General features: G+C 35.7%; 1 protein-coding gene across 3 annotated transcripts; it reads left to right on the forward strand.

Annotated features, from left to right (window-relative positions):
- The first annotated feature begins 1 nt into the window (after nucleotide 1).
- C1H3orf38 (chromosome 1 C3orf38 homolog) lies at nucleotides 2–11208 on the forward strand. 3 transcript variants are annotated; one of them, XM_014562187.2, is made up of 4 exons: nucleotides 2–125; nucleotides 228–491; nucleotides 3076–3314; nucleotides 4812–11203. In XM_014562187.2, exons 2-4 carry the CDS (start codon nucleotides 365–367, stop codon nucleotides 5385–5387), a joined length of 942 nt encoding a protein of 313 aa, XP_014417673.1. In that variant the 5' UTR covers nucleotides 2–125; nucleotides 228–364; the 3' UTR covers nucleotides 5388–11203. The 3 variants fall into 3 exon arrangements, with proteins under 3 accessions (XP_014417673.1, XP_032333468.1, XP_006188269.1); XM_032477577.1 differs by having other exon boundaries at nucleotides 7–491; nucleotides 4815–11208; XM_006188207.3 differs by having other exon boundaries at nucleotides 9–491.
- Nucleotides 11209–11480: the final 272 nt, after the last annotated feature.

Here is an 11480-nt window from a genome sequence, read left to right on the forward strand (position 1 = left end):
ACGCACCTGCGCCTGCGCAACCATCCCTGCTGCTCTTTTGCAGGACGGACTCTTGAGGAGTTCAGGATTTCGTTTTCCCTTGTGGAAGGTTGATGTTCCCGGTGTAAACGCGGTGCTTCGCTAAAGTGAGATCGGTGGGAGTCCCCTTAGTCCCCGCCAGCCCGGAACGACAAGGCGGAGCACCGCGGTTCCTCATTGCCCTCATTGACGATTACTTCCGCCCACAGATCTGGAATACCGGCGGCTTTTTGGCGGCGAACAACGGGAAAGGCACTTCCGGTATCTGTTGCCAAGGCGCCGGCCCGGTGGGCCTAGTTGAGGAAAGTTTTTGGCGTGGTCCTCTCCCCCCTTCCCGGGGGTCGAGATGTCGGGGCTCAGCTACCCAGAGATGGAGGGCTGTCGTAACCTGCTCGGCCTGTTGGACAACGAAGAGATCATGGCTCTGTGCGACACCATCACCAACCGCCTGGTGCAGCCTGAGGACCGCCAAGGTAAGGGTAAACCCTCCTCCCCAAGGGCCGGCGTCCCTCTCCAGGCCTCACTGACCCCCAGCTTGGGGGAGCGTGCGAGTGGAGGCCATGCAAGGCCTCGCCCCTAGCCCGTCCGGCGTCGTGCTTTTGCGGAACCCTAGGGAGTCTTGGCCTCGGTGGTCTTGGAACCACAGAGCAGCCTCGGGCGTCCCTCCCGCGGCAAGCCTCTCCAGGAAGTGGAGTAGGTGGAAACGGCGCTGCTTCCAGGTTTTATCCATTGAATGTTATGGGCAAATGCTGCTTGTTTCGAGGATTCAGAGTACGTAAATAGTGATTTAAAAAAAAAAAAAAACTTCCGAGGAGTCAGCGTATTTTCCATTTTCAGTTTCGATTAGCTGAGGAGTGTCAGCTCCTGCTCATTTTCTTCAAGCTTAGAAGATAGCAAACATTTTCTATCAATCTGCTCCGAAAGCAACGACTGATAAAAGAGCGGATAGTTTGAGTCCATGTCTCTGTGGATCCGATTTTTTTCTGAGATGTTTCTGTGTACTAGGAGTAAATTACTTTCAGAGCCAAATGAACACTTCGGTAGAGTGGATTTCATGGATTATAAGTATTCAGTCTGGTTGTAACTAGTACATATAAAAATGTAATGTGAGCACTTATATCATTTTGTAATCACCTGACTAGTTTTATTTTAAATTTGCTGAATTTTACTTTAAAATGCGAAGATTTCCGACTTCTGTGTTAGCATGACTTAAGTTAGAGTCTGCCTTTTAAAACTTTCTCTGCTTTTAAGTCGATTTACATTTTTAAGAATTTAGACTGAAGATAATTTCAGACTTAATGTAGTTCTTTGGCATTTATGTATTTTACATACTAACAGTCTCGGTGAGTGTGGTTTAAAATTGTAATCGATAAAAATGCTGGATTTAATTAATGGTGAATCTAAAAGCAAATAAGAACCTACCCAGTACAAAAATGCTACATGATTTGAAGAGACGTTTCTCAGAGGAAAAAAAAAAAAAGCATATGAAAAGATAGTCAACCTCGTTAGAAAGCAGTGAAATGAAAACCAAAAATACAGGATGTCTTTTATATGTACCAAATCGGCAAAAACTAAACGTGTAAAGTTGAAGTGTTGGTGATCTTGTGAAGTAAGTCTTTTGACAACTACTGGGGGAGTATAAATTAGAACTACTACTTTGGAAAAAGTTTGATATTAACTCCTAGAGTGGAAGATTGCTTACCTGAGCTTCTCAAACTTAAGTGTGCCTGTGAATCCCTCAGGGGATCTTGTTAAAATTCTGAGTGGATAGTTTTGGAGTGGGCCCAGAAGTTCTGCATTTGTAACAAGCTCCAGGTGATGCTCAGGCTGCTTGCCCCTCTGGGCTGGGAGACATGTATGGAAACGTTCCAAGTAATAGTGTTTGTAATTGGATACAGATAATAAAAGCCCATAAACAAAAGGATAGATACCTTGTGGTAGAGTCAATTAATATTTATTATCTGTGGTACAGTGCTGGCATGAATTAACTCCAACAGCTGTATCTATCCACATAGATTAATCTCAAAAACATTAAGCTAGTTACAGAAGACTGTGTGTATCAATGGATTAGATTTATAGAACATTCAAAAATTACCAAAGTATATTATGCAGGGCTACAGAGTTATGCTGTACAACTATAAAGGAAATCTAGGGAATGATAAGCAAGGTTTAGGACAGTCAGTACATGTGAGAAGAGAGGGAATAAATAACCTTAAGTAGGGAGAGGTAAAATGAGGGCCTCAAAGATACTAGTAATTTCCTATGTCTTAAGCTGTGTGATGTGTATATGGGAGTTCATTTTATTACCATTCTGTATACTTCATACATGTTAAAAATAATCTTTAGTTTGTTGTTTAATAGAAGTTCTTTAAAATTGAAAGAAGAGAGCATACAAGTCTTGGTTCTGCCACTTCTTAGAAGTGTAATTGTTGATCCCTCAAGTATCCCTGACTTTCATTCTCTCTAGAGTGAGAAGACTGAACTGAAAGTTCTTGCACATATAAGACATTGCAACTTTACCTATTTTTAGGGGTTGTAAATGAATTTAGGTCTATTGACCTTATTAGAAAAAATATTTTTTCTTTGCAAATTTTTTCTTAAAATACAACCATTCTTTAAAAGAAAATGCAGAAATTCACAATCTCTTATGAGAAGTGAAAGGAAGGAGGAATTTTAGGGAAATATATAGCATAAAGAAATTGGGTTTTTTTTGTTTTTAACTTTTTTTAGTTTTTTTCTTTTTGGTGGAGGGGGGAATTAGGGGGAATTTATTTATTCATTTATTTATTTTTAAATGGAGGTACTGGGGATTGAACCCAGGACCTCATGCCTGTTAAGCATGTGCTTTACCACTGAGCTGTACCCTCCCCAAAGAAGTTTTTTAAAACTCAAAACCTGACAGCACACTTGCTCGTTTTTTAAAATGATAACCATCTCATAGAAAAGCAATAATGCCATGACAAGAGTTTTAAATATTATTCGATAGAGTTTCTGCTGACCCTGGATAATTTACAAATGACTTGTGGTTTTCTATTAATCTTTACAATTTTCTTCTAGATGCCATTCGTGCAATATTAGTGTACAGTCAAAGTGTAGACGAGCTTTTGAGGCGTAAAAAGGTCCACCGAGACGTCATATTTAAGTACTTGGCAACACAGGGGGTTATTATACCTCCAGCTACTGAAAAACACAATCTTATTCAGCATGCAAAGGACTACTGGAAAAAGCAGTTAAAACTGAAGCTGAAGGGAACGCCAGAGCCAGTTAAGACAGAAGACATTAAATTCTCTGAACAGGTAAAACAGATCTTATAGTCATGTGCTGAACCATAGTTCTATGTAAAAATCTTCAGATAATCCTAAATCTTGGGATGACATGGTTAATTTTTTAATTTTTTATAATTTTAGCTTTATTTTATATCTTTTGCATCCTAAAGGAAGAGCCATAAAGCACCTGACAAAATATTTTTGATATTAGTAATGTATATATAATATTCTGTTGATTTGTGAGGAAAAATGTTTTTATCCCTTTATCAAACAAGGACTGTTAATTTTTAAAGAGAGTGGATAGATCACAGGATCAATTTAATTTAGCTTCTGGTTCTCTGTAATTATTTTTTTCCACTTAAAAAAAATGCTGTTGTAAACCCTTTCTCATTTGGAGGACTTTGTTTGGTATTAAATTGCAGAACATTCATGAAAGAAACTTTTTTTTAAGCTAGAAAAAAATCCTGTTTTAGTAATTTCCTCCAGCTCCATTGACTGTTCCTATTTCTTTGTATCTCCACTGTACATTTTAGATACTGTGTGAATATTTAAATATCATTTGAATGAACCTTTAAGTAATTTGTAGTTTTTTAGAGCTATGTACCACATGGAATTAATGGGGTTTTACAGTGAGAGATGTTTGCCTTCACATTAAGAAAGGATCTTCTATGGGCTTCCTTAATGTACTGGAAAGAATGTTGACTTTGAAATCATATAGACATGATGTCAGATTAGGGTCTTCTATACACCAAGTGTAACCCTGAGCAAGTAACGACCTTTCTTAGCCTTGTTTTCTTTATAAAATGGGCATAATGATACTATCTATGTCATAAGGCTTGTGAAGATAGAAGAAAGTAGCACCTAAGTGCCAGGCACAGTGCCTAGTGCATTTAATAATAGCATGTGCTCAGTAAATACAAGATCTTCAACCATCTAAATGGGGTCCTGCTATGCTCTGGAATATATCATCCAATATAAATCTAGCCCAACAGGTATATTTTTGCAATAATATTTCCTTGGGGGAAAAAGAAATAGTATAAAATTATCCCAATCATAGAAAATAACCTATTTCAATCATATTAGAAGTACCTGTTTAAAGACAGTGAAAATGCTTGTTTATTATAAACTATATTGTGATATAATTTACATGCAGCAAGGTGTATCCGTTTAAAGCATACAGTTTGAAAGTTTTAAGAGATAAACACCTATGAAATCACTGCGACAATCAAGAGAAAATGCTTATGTAAATCATTATTGACCATTTCTTCACGCTGATATTTTAAGACTTTGTTAAGCCTTAATTTCTTGGCTGAATTTTCAGAAATTTAAGCTGAGAAATTCTAAAATGATTTTTCCCCTTTTTGAGAAAGAATTTACTATGTATAATGGTTTCAGTGAGTTCACATGTAGTTCATTTCCTTTCTGCTATAATCAGTACATTAAAACTTAGCTCCGAAACAGGCTAGATACAAAATAGATTTGAGAATTAACCTTGGTTTTATTTTATATTTATTTTATCTTAATCAGCAGGAGAAAGAAGAGAAAAAAGCTGAAAAGGTTGATTTTCGTCGATTAGGTGAAGAATTCTGTCACTGGTTCTTTGGACTTCTTAATTCTCAGAATCCTTTTCTGGGACCACCTCAAGATGAATGGGGGCCACAGCACTTCTGGCATGATGTCAAGCTTAGGTTTTATTACAACACATCTGAACAAAATGTGATAGACTACCATGGAGCAGAAATTGTGAGCCTTCGTCTGCTCTCACTAGTGAAAGAAGAATATCTTTTTCTCAGCCCCAATCTAGATTCCCATGGACTCAAATGTGCTGCTTCTCCCCATGGGCTAGTTATGGTTGGCGTTGCGGGGACTGTCCACCGAGGGAACACCTGTTTGGGCATTTTTGAACAAATTTTTGGACTCATCCGCTGCCCTTTTGTGGAAAATACTTGGAAAATCAAATTTACCAACCTGAGAATTATTGGAGAGAGTTCCCCTGCTCCCAGAACATTAATGAAACCAGCAGTTACACTTGAACCAAGTGACCTAGAAGCCTTTTATAATGTAAACACTTTATGTGGTCCAGTGAAGCACGACTTAATGTAAGGCAGGCATTGGGTAGTGGGACTGAAGACCAAGCTTTAGTGGAAATGAGGCATTGCTTAACAAAAAAAAGACTGATTTTACCTAACTCTTAACAGCATTGAGTACTGTATGTCAGCCTGAAAAATCTTCTATACAGAAATTCTTCCACATACTACATCAGTAATGTCTAACCGATTTCAGATTCGGGGATTGACATATTTTAGTTGAAATGCCTTTCTTGCCTACAGACTAACATAATATGTGAATACTTGCCTCTTTTTCTATCTGAGTTGCAGCAAATGTTCTGAAAGCTTTATGCAGTTCATCAAATAAAATCCCACTTTAGATGTTATAACTAATGGTGTGTCTTAGAAACCAGTTAATATTTTCATTTTACTTAGTGGATATTCTGCTAATATCTGTACTTCTATGTGGGAAAAAAATTGAGTTCAAGGCTTTCTCTTTTAAGTTTCTTTTATTCTAAATCTAGGTAATTTTTACAACTGCATCTCATGACAGTATTGATTTTTAAAAAGTACCTATTTTAGAGATGTTTAATGTAAACTCAGAGTTCTCATTTTACAAAACTTGGGTGATATTTTTAAACAAAAAATCCAATAATTTATCTGGTAAGAAACATTTAATATGCTTTTTTAAATATTTGATGAACATTTTTCAAAGTTATCTACTGTTGTCCAAGCTAAATATCTTATAGTCTGCAACATTTTCTGAAATATTTTGGGCAATGATAAGTGCTATTCTCAAAACAGAACTTTTTCTTACCTGAGGCTTCACCTAACAGTTTTATAGAGCATTTATTATAACACCAGATAAAGGAAACATACTGTTGAAATTTTTAAAAAAGGTGTGCCCAGTTCCTAACTTAAATGAATTAGTTTTCCCTCTTCAGTGATCTAAGAAGTGACAAAAAAAAAAAAAAGAAAACCCAAATTTATAATTTATACATGTATTGATTATACATATATTGAGATAAATTCTCACATCATATATTAGGAATTTTTCACCTCTAATTTGTTTTACTAGATTTGAGTTACAAGGCTAAATTGTCATACTAATTACATAGTTGCTTTCAAGTTTAAATTCCTCATCTGATTCTGCATTCAGTAGTTTTAATGTACAAAAATGCCATTTAGAAAAAAACTCAACTGGGAAATGTGATGAGATAGCATACATAGTAATTTTTTTTTCTCTCTTTAACTCTTCTCATGATCATCTAGGGTGACTGATTTTGGAAACAGGAAGAAAAAATTTATCCTTTTTGGTTTTCTAATGTCATGCCTCTTACAAAGAGTACAAATTAATATGTCCAAATAAATAATAAATAAATAAAGGAGGGTAATCCTTTTTGTCTGTCATAAGAATAGGGCATTGTTTAAACCCAAGTTATCTTTTTCTTCTTTAAGTTTGAAGTATCATTTTAACATGTAATCGATCAGTATTCTAACGATAATATGAAAAACTACTCCCATCTGTTTTCTTTGTACTGTTGATGTCAAGTACTGCAGAAATCATACCACAGATGCTCAGGATGGGCAGAAATTGCCTGTACATATGTTGAGTGTTGAAATTTTGAATGTATAATGCTCAAGTAAGGATGCAATCTGCATGTTCTTTTAATCACCCTTAAAAACTTGAAATCTTTCTTATTTACTTCCTTTGAATCCCTGCAGTTGGGCACCCAGGAAGACCTGATGTCTAGGTGAATGGGTGAATGAATGAGCAAAAGAAGCTTACATACTGTATAAAAGACTTTTTGCATTTAGATTTTATCTTCAGTTCTGATCATTAGTGGTGGTTTTTTGGTCATACCGTCTGAATTTAATATGTGGATACACAAACTTTTAAGCCTCAAACTAGGATAAAAATTTAACTTCTTTCTATTAAAATTTACTGACTTTCAAAAGCCCACAGTCAGAGTAGGGTATACTGGAAGCCCCTAAGAGACCCAGGAACCATTATAGGGGAAGTATATACTTCCTGTTTAGAGAAAAAAGATCTAGAGGAATTGAAATTTCAGGAAGCTGAAGGCTTGGTCAGGCCTAGGGAATGGCACAGAGACTGCAGCTTTATGTGTCTCACGTCATTTCACTTTGCCGGGACTGGTGAAGTTTGTGGAGTCAAGTAGTAAAGAATACAGCACTCTACACATATTCCATAGTAAGTGGGGTGCTCAGACTAGGTGACAGCTGGGCTTTATTTACTGAAAGCTGATTTGTAGCTAACAGTATACATCAATCTCCTTTTTTGTTAAAAACTTAAAATAGTTGCATTGGGTTGTTTTATTAGTATCTGGAGTGCCAAAAAACAGACTTCACGTGTCTCATTAAAATACCAAATAGAGAAAAAGCCATCTCTAACTTACTAAGTAAACTTGAAAATAGCAAGACCTGCTGAAGTACTGTCAGGTGAAATATAAAAATATGAATTCAGAATTCGTTTCATTTTGACAAGTTTAATGAACATGCTTTGGAGGCAGTGATAAAAATGAAAATATTTAAGATCTTATTAAACTATCTTAAGATGTTTATTTAATAACGATGGTATATTGCTAATTCTGATAAAGAGATTTTAAAAATAGGGCATTTCTTCTGAAGGGTCTGTATTTGTGATCGCCTCCCGACAGCCCTCCCCACCAGCCCTCCCTGTCAGCTTTGTATCCCACCAGTCTGAAGTGCAGATAGCACAGCTGCAGTGCTGGGAACCAAGACTTTCTGGATCTGGGTTCTCTCCAAGTTTATGTGTATATATTTACTGAGCATCTACAATCTGTAAGTCACTGAATCAAGCACAAGACAAAATAATCCATCAATAGGTTATTTACCTAAACTTCTCATATTGAAATCAAATCTCTGTCTCTGGGCTTAGATGTCTTAAGGTGAGAACTACATTAAGGCCTTTGCTAGAGTTGGAAGGAAAATATTTCAGAACTGTATCAGAGTGCACTAAATCCTTTCAGCTTTACTTTTTCTAGTTTGAACCTTTCCTATAATCTTTTAGTAAAGTGTTACTGTTAAAATTGAGTGTGATATTTATTGTGAGTTATAATGTGACCCAAAATATTAAACCAGAAACTAGAATTACTTGTGTTAGTCACGGAATATTAATAGAATCACTGGCCTAATCTCATTTACCTTTGCAGTGAGTCATTTAGTGAGGGTTCTTTGGTTGGCAGTTTTCATCTTCAATTTTTAAACACCCTAAATCTCAAGTACCAAATTAGTTACATTTGAATTAATGAATTTAAGGATTGACAGAATCTCCTGCTGCCCACTGCCATCAGTGTTACTTGTGATGCTTTCTGAACAAAAAATCAGTAACTACTTAGAAAAGCCTCTTTTCTTGAGGCATTTAGTTTCATAAGCTTGCATTAATCTTTTCCATCGCTCATCTTTTACTATACTAATGATTAGTATCACACTCAGTTGTTCTCAAGTTGTTGCATGTAGGGTACTTCTGCCTCCCTAAATAGATGGTAAATTCCTAGAACTGGTGATTCATATTTTGCAATCCCCCTCCCCTTTCCCCACCCCTCCCCCTGTGCCTTGCACAGGATAAACAGTAGCTAAGTTTTGGGTGCTTATATGCTAGGTACAGTTCTGTGCATGTTGCATGTATTCATTCATTCAATCCTATGGACAGCTAAGTGAGGTAGGTGCCATTGACCACTCTTACCAGAAAGCAGGGTTGAGTAATTTGAGAGGCTTGCAGAGCTAATGCCCAGTAAACCCACGTTTTAGAGCCTGAGAGCCATGTGGTAACTACTACACTATACTGCCGCTTACAGACAGTAGGTTTTTGATGAATCGTTTTTTGACTAATTGTCATTTGCTGGCACTTGCTTCCAAAGCAAAGATGCCTTCAATTTGAGTTTATCTGGATTAAGTGGGAGTATTAATGCATACTGTATCTTCTTGTAACTGTATCTCAAGTTGCTTGTTTAGTGTTTAAAATCACTTGGAGAAAAGATAATGTTATGTATAACCGTATTACTTATGAAAAAGAATTGGGTAATTGGGAAGTTTTTTAAAATGTGACAATTTATGTCAGATTTCTTGAACTTGTGTCACTAGTCTCTGTTCCTCTTCCCTTCCTGATTGTGACACCGTTACGCTTTTCAGCTTCACAGATAGTCTTTGTGTCACAGCGCTCAGCTTCTTGTCATGTCCAGATGTAGCATATCTGCAGTATTTTCTATTTCAGCTGCTGTAATTAGGCCCTCCTTAACTAAACCTTGATTTATGTAATTATTTAGTTCTTTAATAGTTTATTTGTGACAGATTAAAATTTCTTTAAAGTAGTTTTCATCATATCTTCCATGTTCAGAATAATACCTCCAAAATGAAGTCCAGATTTCATAATCTGCCTTTTATCACTAGCTAGTTTTGATTCTATTCATTTTCACATATTGTTTGGTCCAGCCAACATCTACCGCTAAGTAACCTTGATACTTACTCTGTGCTTATTTAGCCTGCTTTTATTGGTAAGTTTCCAAAATTGTAGAATTTAATTTTTTTGTTGCAGACAGTCCAGTAATATATTGTAGAAAGAAAAGGACCTTGATTGAAACGGAGTTTAAAAACTAGAAATTTCTTCAATAAGTCAAGCATTTTTTCTTTTTAGGAGTTTTGTATACATTGTCTGGGATAATCTTTCCCCAGCTTTTTGTACGGTCAATTCATTTTCACATTTGAGAATCTGTCTTAAATACTTTCTCCTAAGTGGATCCTTTTGTTAATATTTATCACAACATTTTGTTTCAGATTTAGCAAATCAAATATTATTAATTTATTAATTTCCTCTCCTAGATTTTAAGCTGAGAGTAGGGACTATAACTGTTTTACTTTCCTAGTATTTCCATTGCTTTGCACAGAGACTAGGTATTCAATAATGTTTATTAAAGACAGGGATAAGGGATAAGATAGGATAAGGGAACAAATGCTAGTTTTTATTCAGAGACTTAAATATTCCTAGTTCTTTGCCTGTCTGCTAAAGACAATGCCTAGAATATTAGGTACTCAATAAATATTTGTTTAACAAATAAAGTTATTTTCCTGAATAATGATATATGAAACAATCAACAACATTCTTCAGTAGACAGAATTATTAAAATCTTACACTATTGTAAAAGATGAAGAAACTGAGGCCCCAGAAGTTAAGTAGCCAAAGGTGCTGAAGTTCACATAGTTTTTGTTACAGAGGTTTTTTTTGCTCTGTTTTTAAATTACAAAGCCTGTTTTTTCTTGCACTTCATTCGCAGACTGACTACTACTTCTTTATTTTAAGAGAATTTAAACTCTAATCCTCAATTTCTTCACATGTAAAAACGAACCAATTAGATGATTTCTGAGGTCTGCTACGATTTTGAAGTCATGTGATTTTGTGATTGTATGCCTTCTCAGCAACTTAAGAATATTACTTTTAAGTGAGTTTGTAGTTCATTGTTAATGAAGTTACTTCTTTATTATTTTGCTTCCCTATAAATCATGCTCATTTGAAATGTTTTTTTTCAGACATTTTTAAGGATAGAGTGTGTTTCTATTTACAAAGTAAAAAAAAAAAAAGGATAAGATTACAGATCATGTCTAGAATAGAAAAGGGGAAAAAGGTAAGAATGAATATTCATTGTCCTACTTTCTAATCACTAGAAGTGTTTAAGTTGTTTGAAAAATTGCTGTGCTGTAAACCTTTGCTTTGCTGCATATGGTTAAAATATGTTTCCATGTTTTAGTCAAGAAAAGTGTAAAGTGGTCTTGATAGAAGGCCAAATTATAGACTGCCAGTAATCCCTAGTGAAAATAAAGATGCTAATAAAATAATCAAATACAGATGATTCCTTCCAAGAGACTGGGTAATAGAATTGTCAAATATTTAAGAGTGACACTGCAGACAAGTGGCAGATTTGGGGTAGGATTTTTCTGTACGACGGATGGCCCTGGATGGGTGCTGCTCGCAAGGTCATTCAGAGTTACTACAGGAAGTTAAATGGAAAACGTGTTTAGCAGACAGGAGGTCTTGCTGTGCTTCCTGCACTGATAGAAGTACAGCTTTATGATAAAACAAGTTTAGAGTGCAGAAGCAAGATAATGATAGAAA

Source organism: Camelus ferus, chromosome 1 (genome assembly GCF_009834535.1).
Source record: "Camelus ferus isolate YT-003-E chromosome 1, BCGSAC_Cfer_1.0, whole genome shotgun sequence".
Lineage (NCBI taxonomy): Eukaryota > Metazoa > Chordata > Mammalia > Artiodactyla > Camelidae > Camelus > Camelus ferus.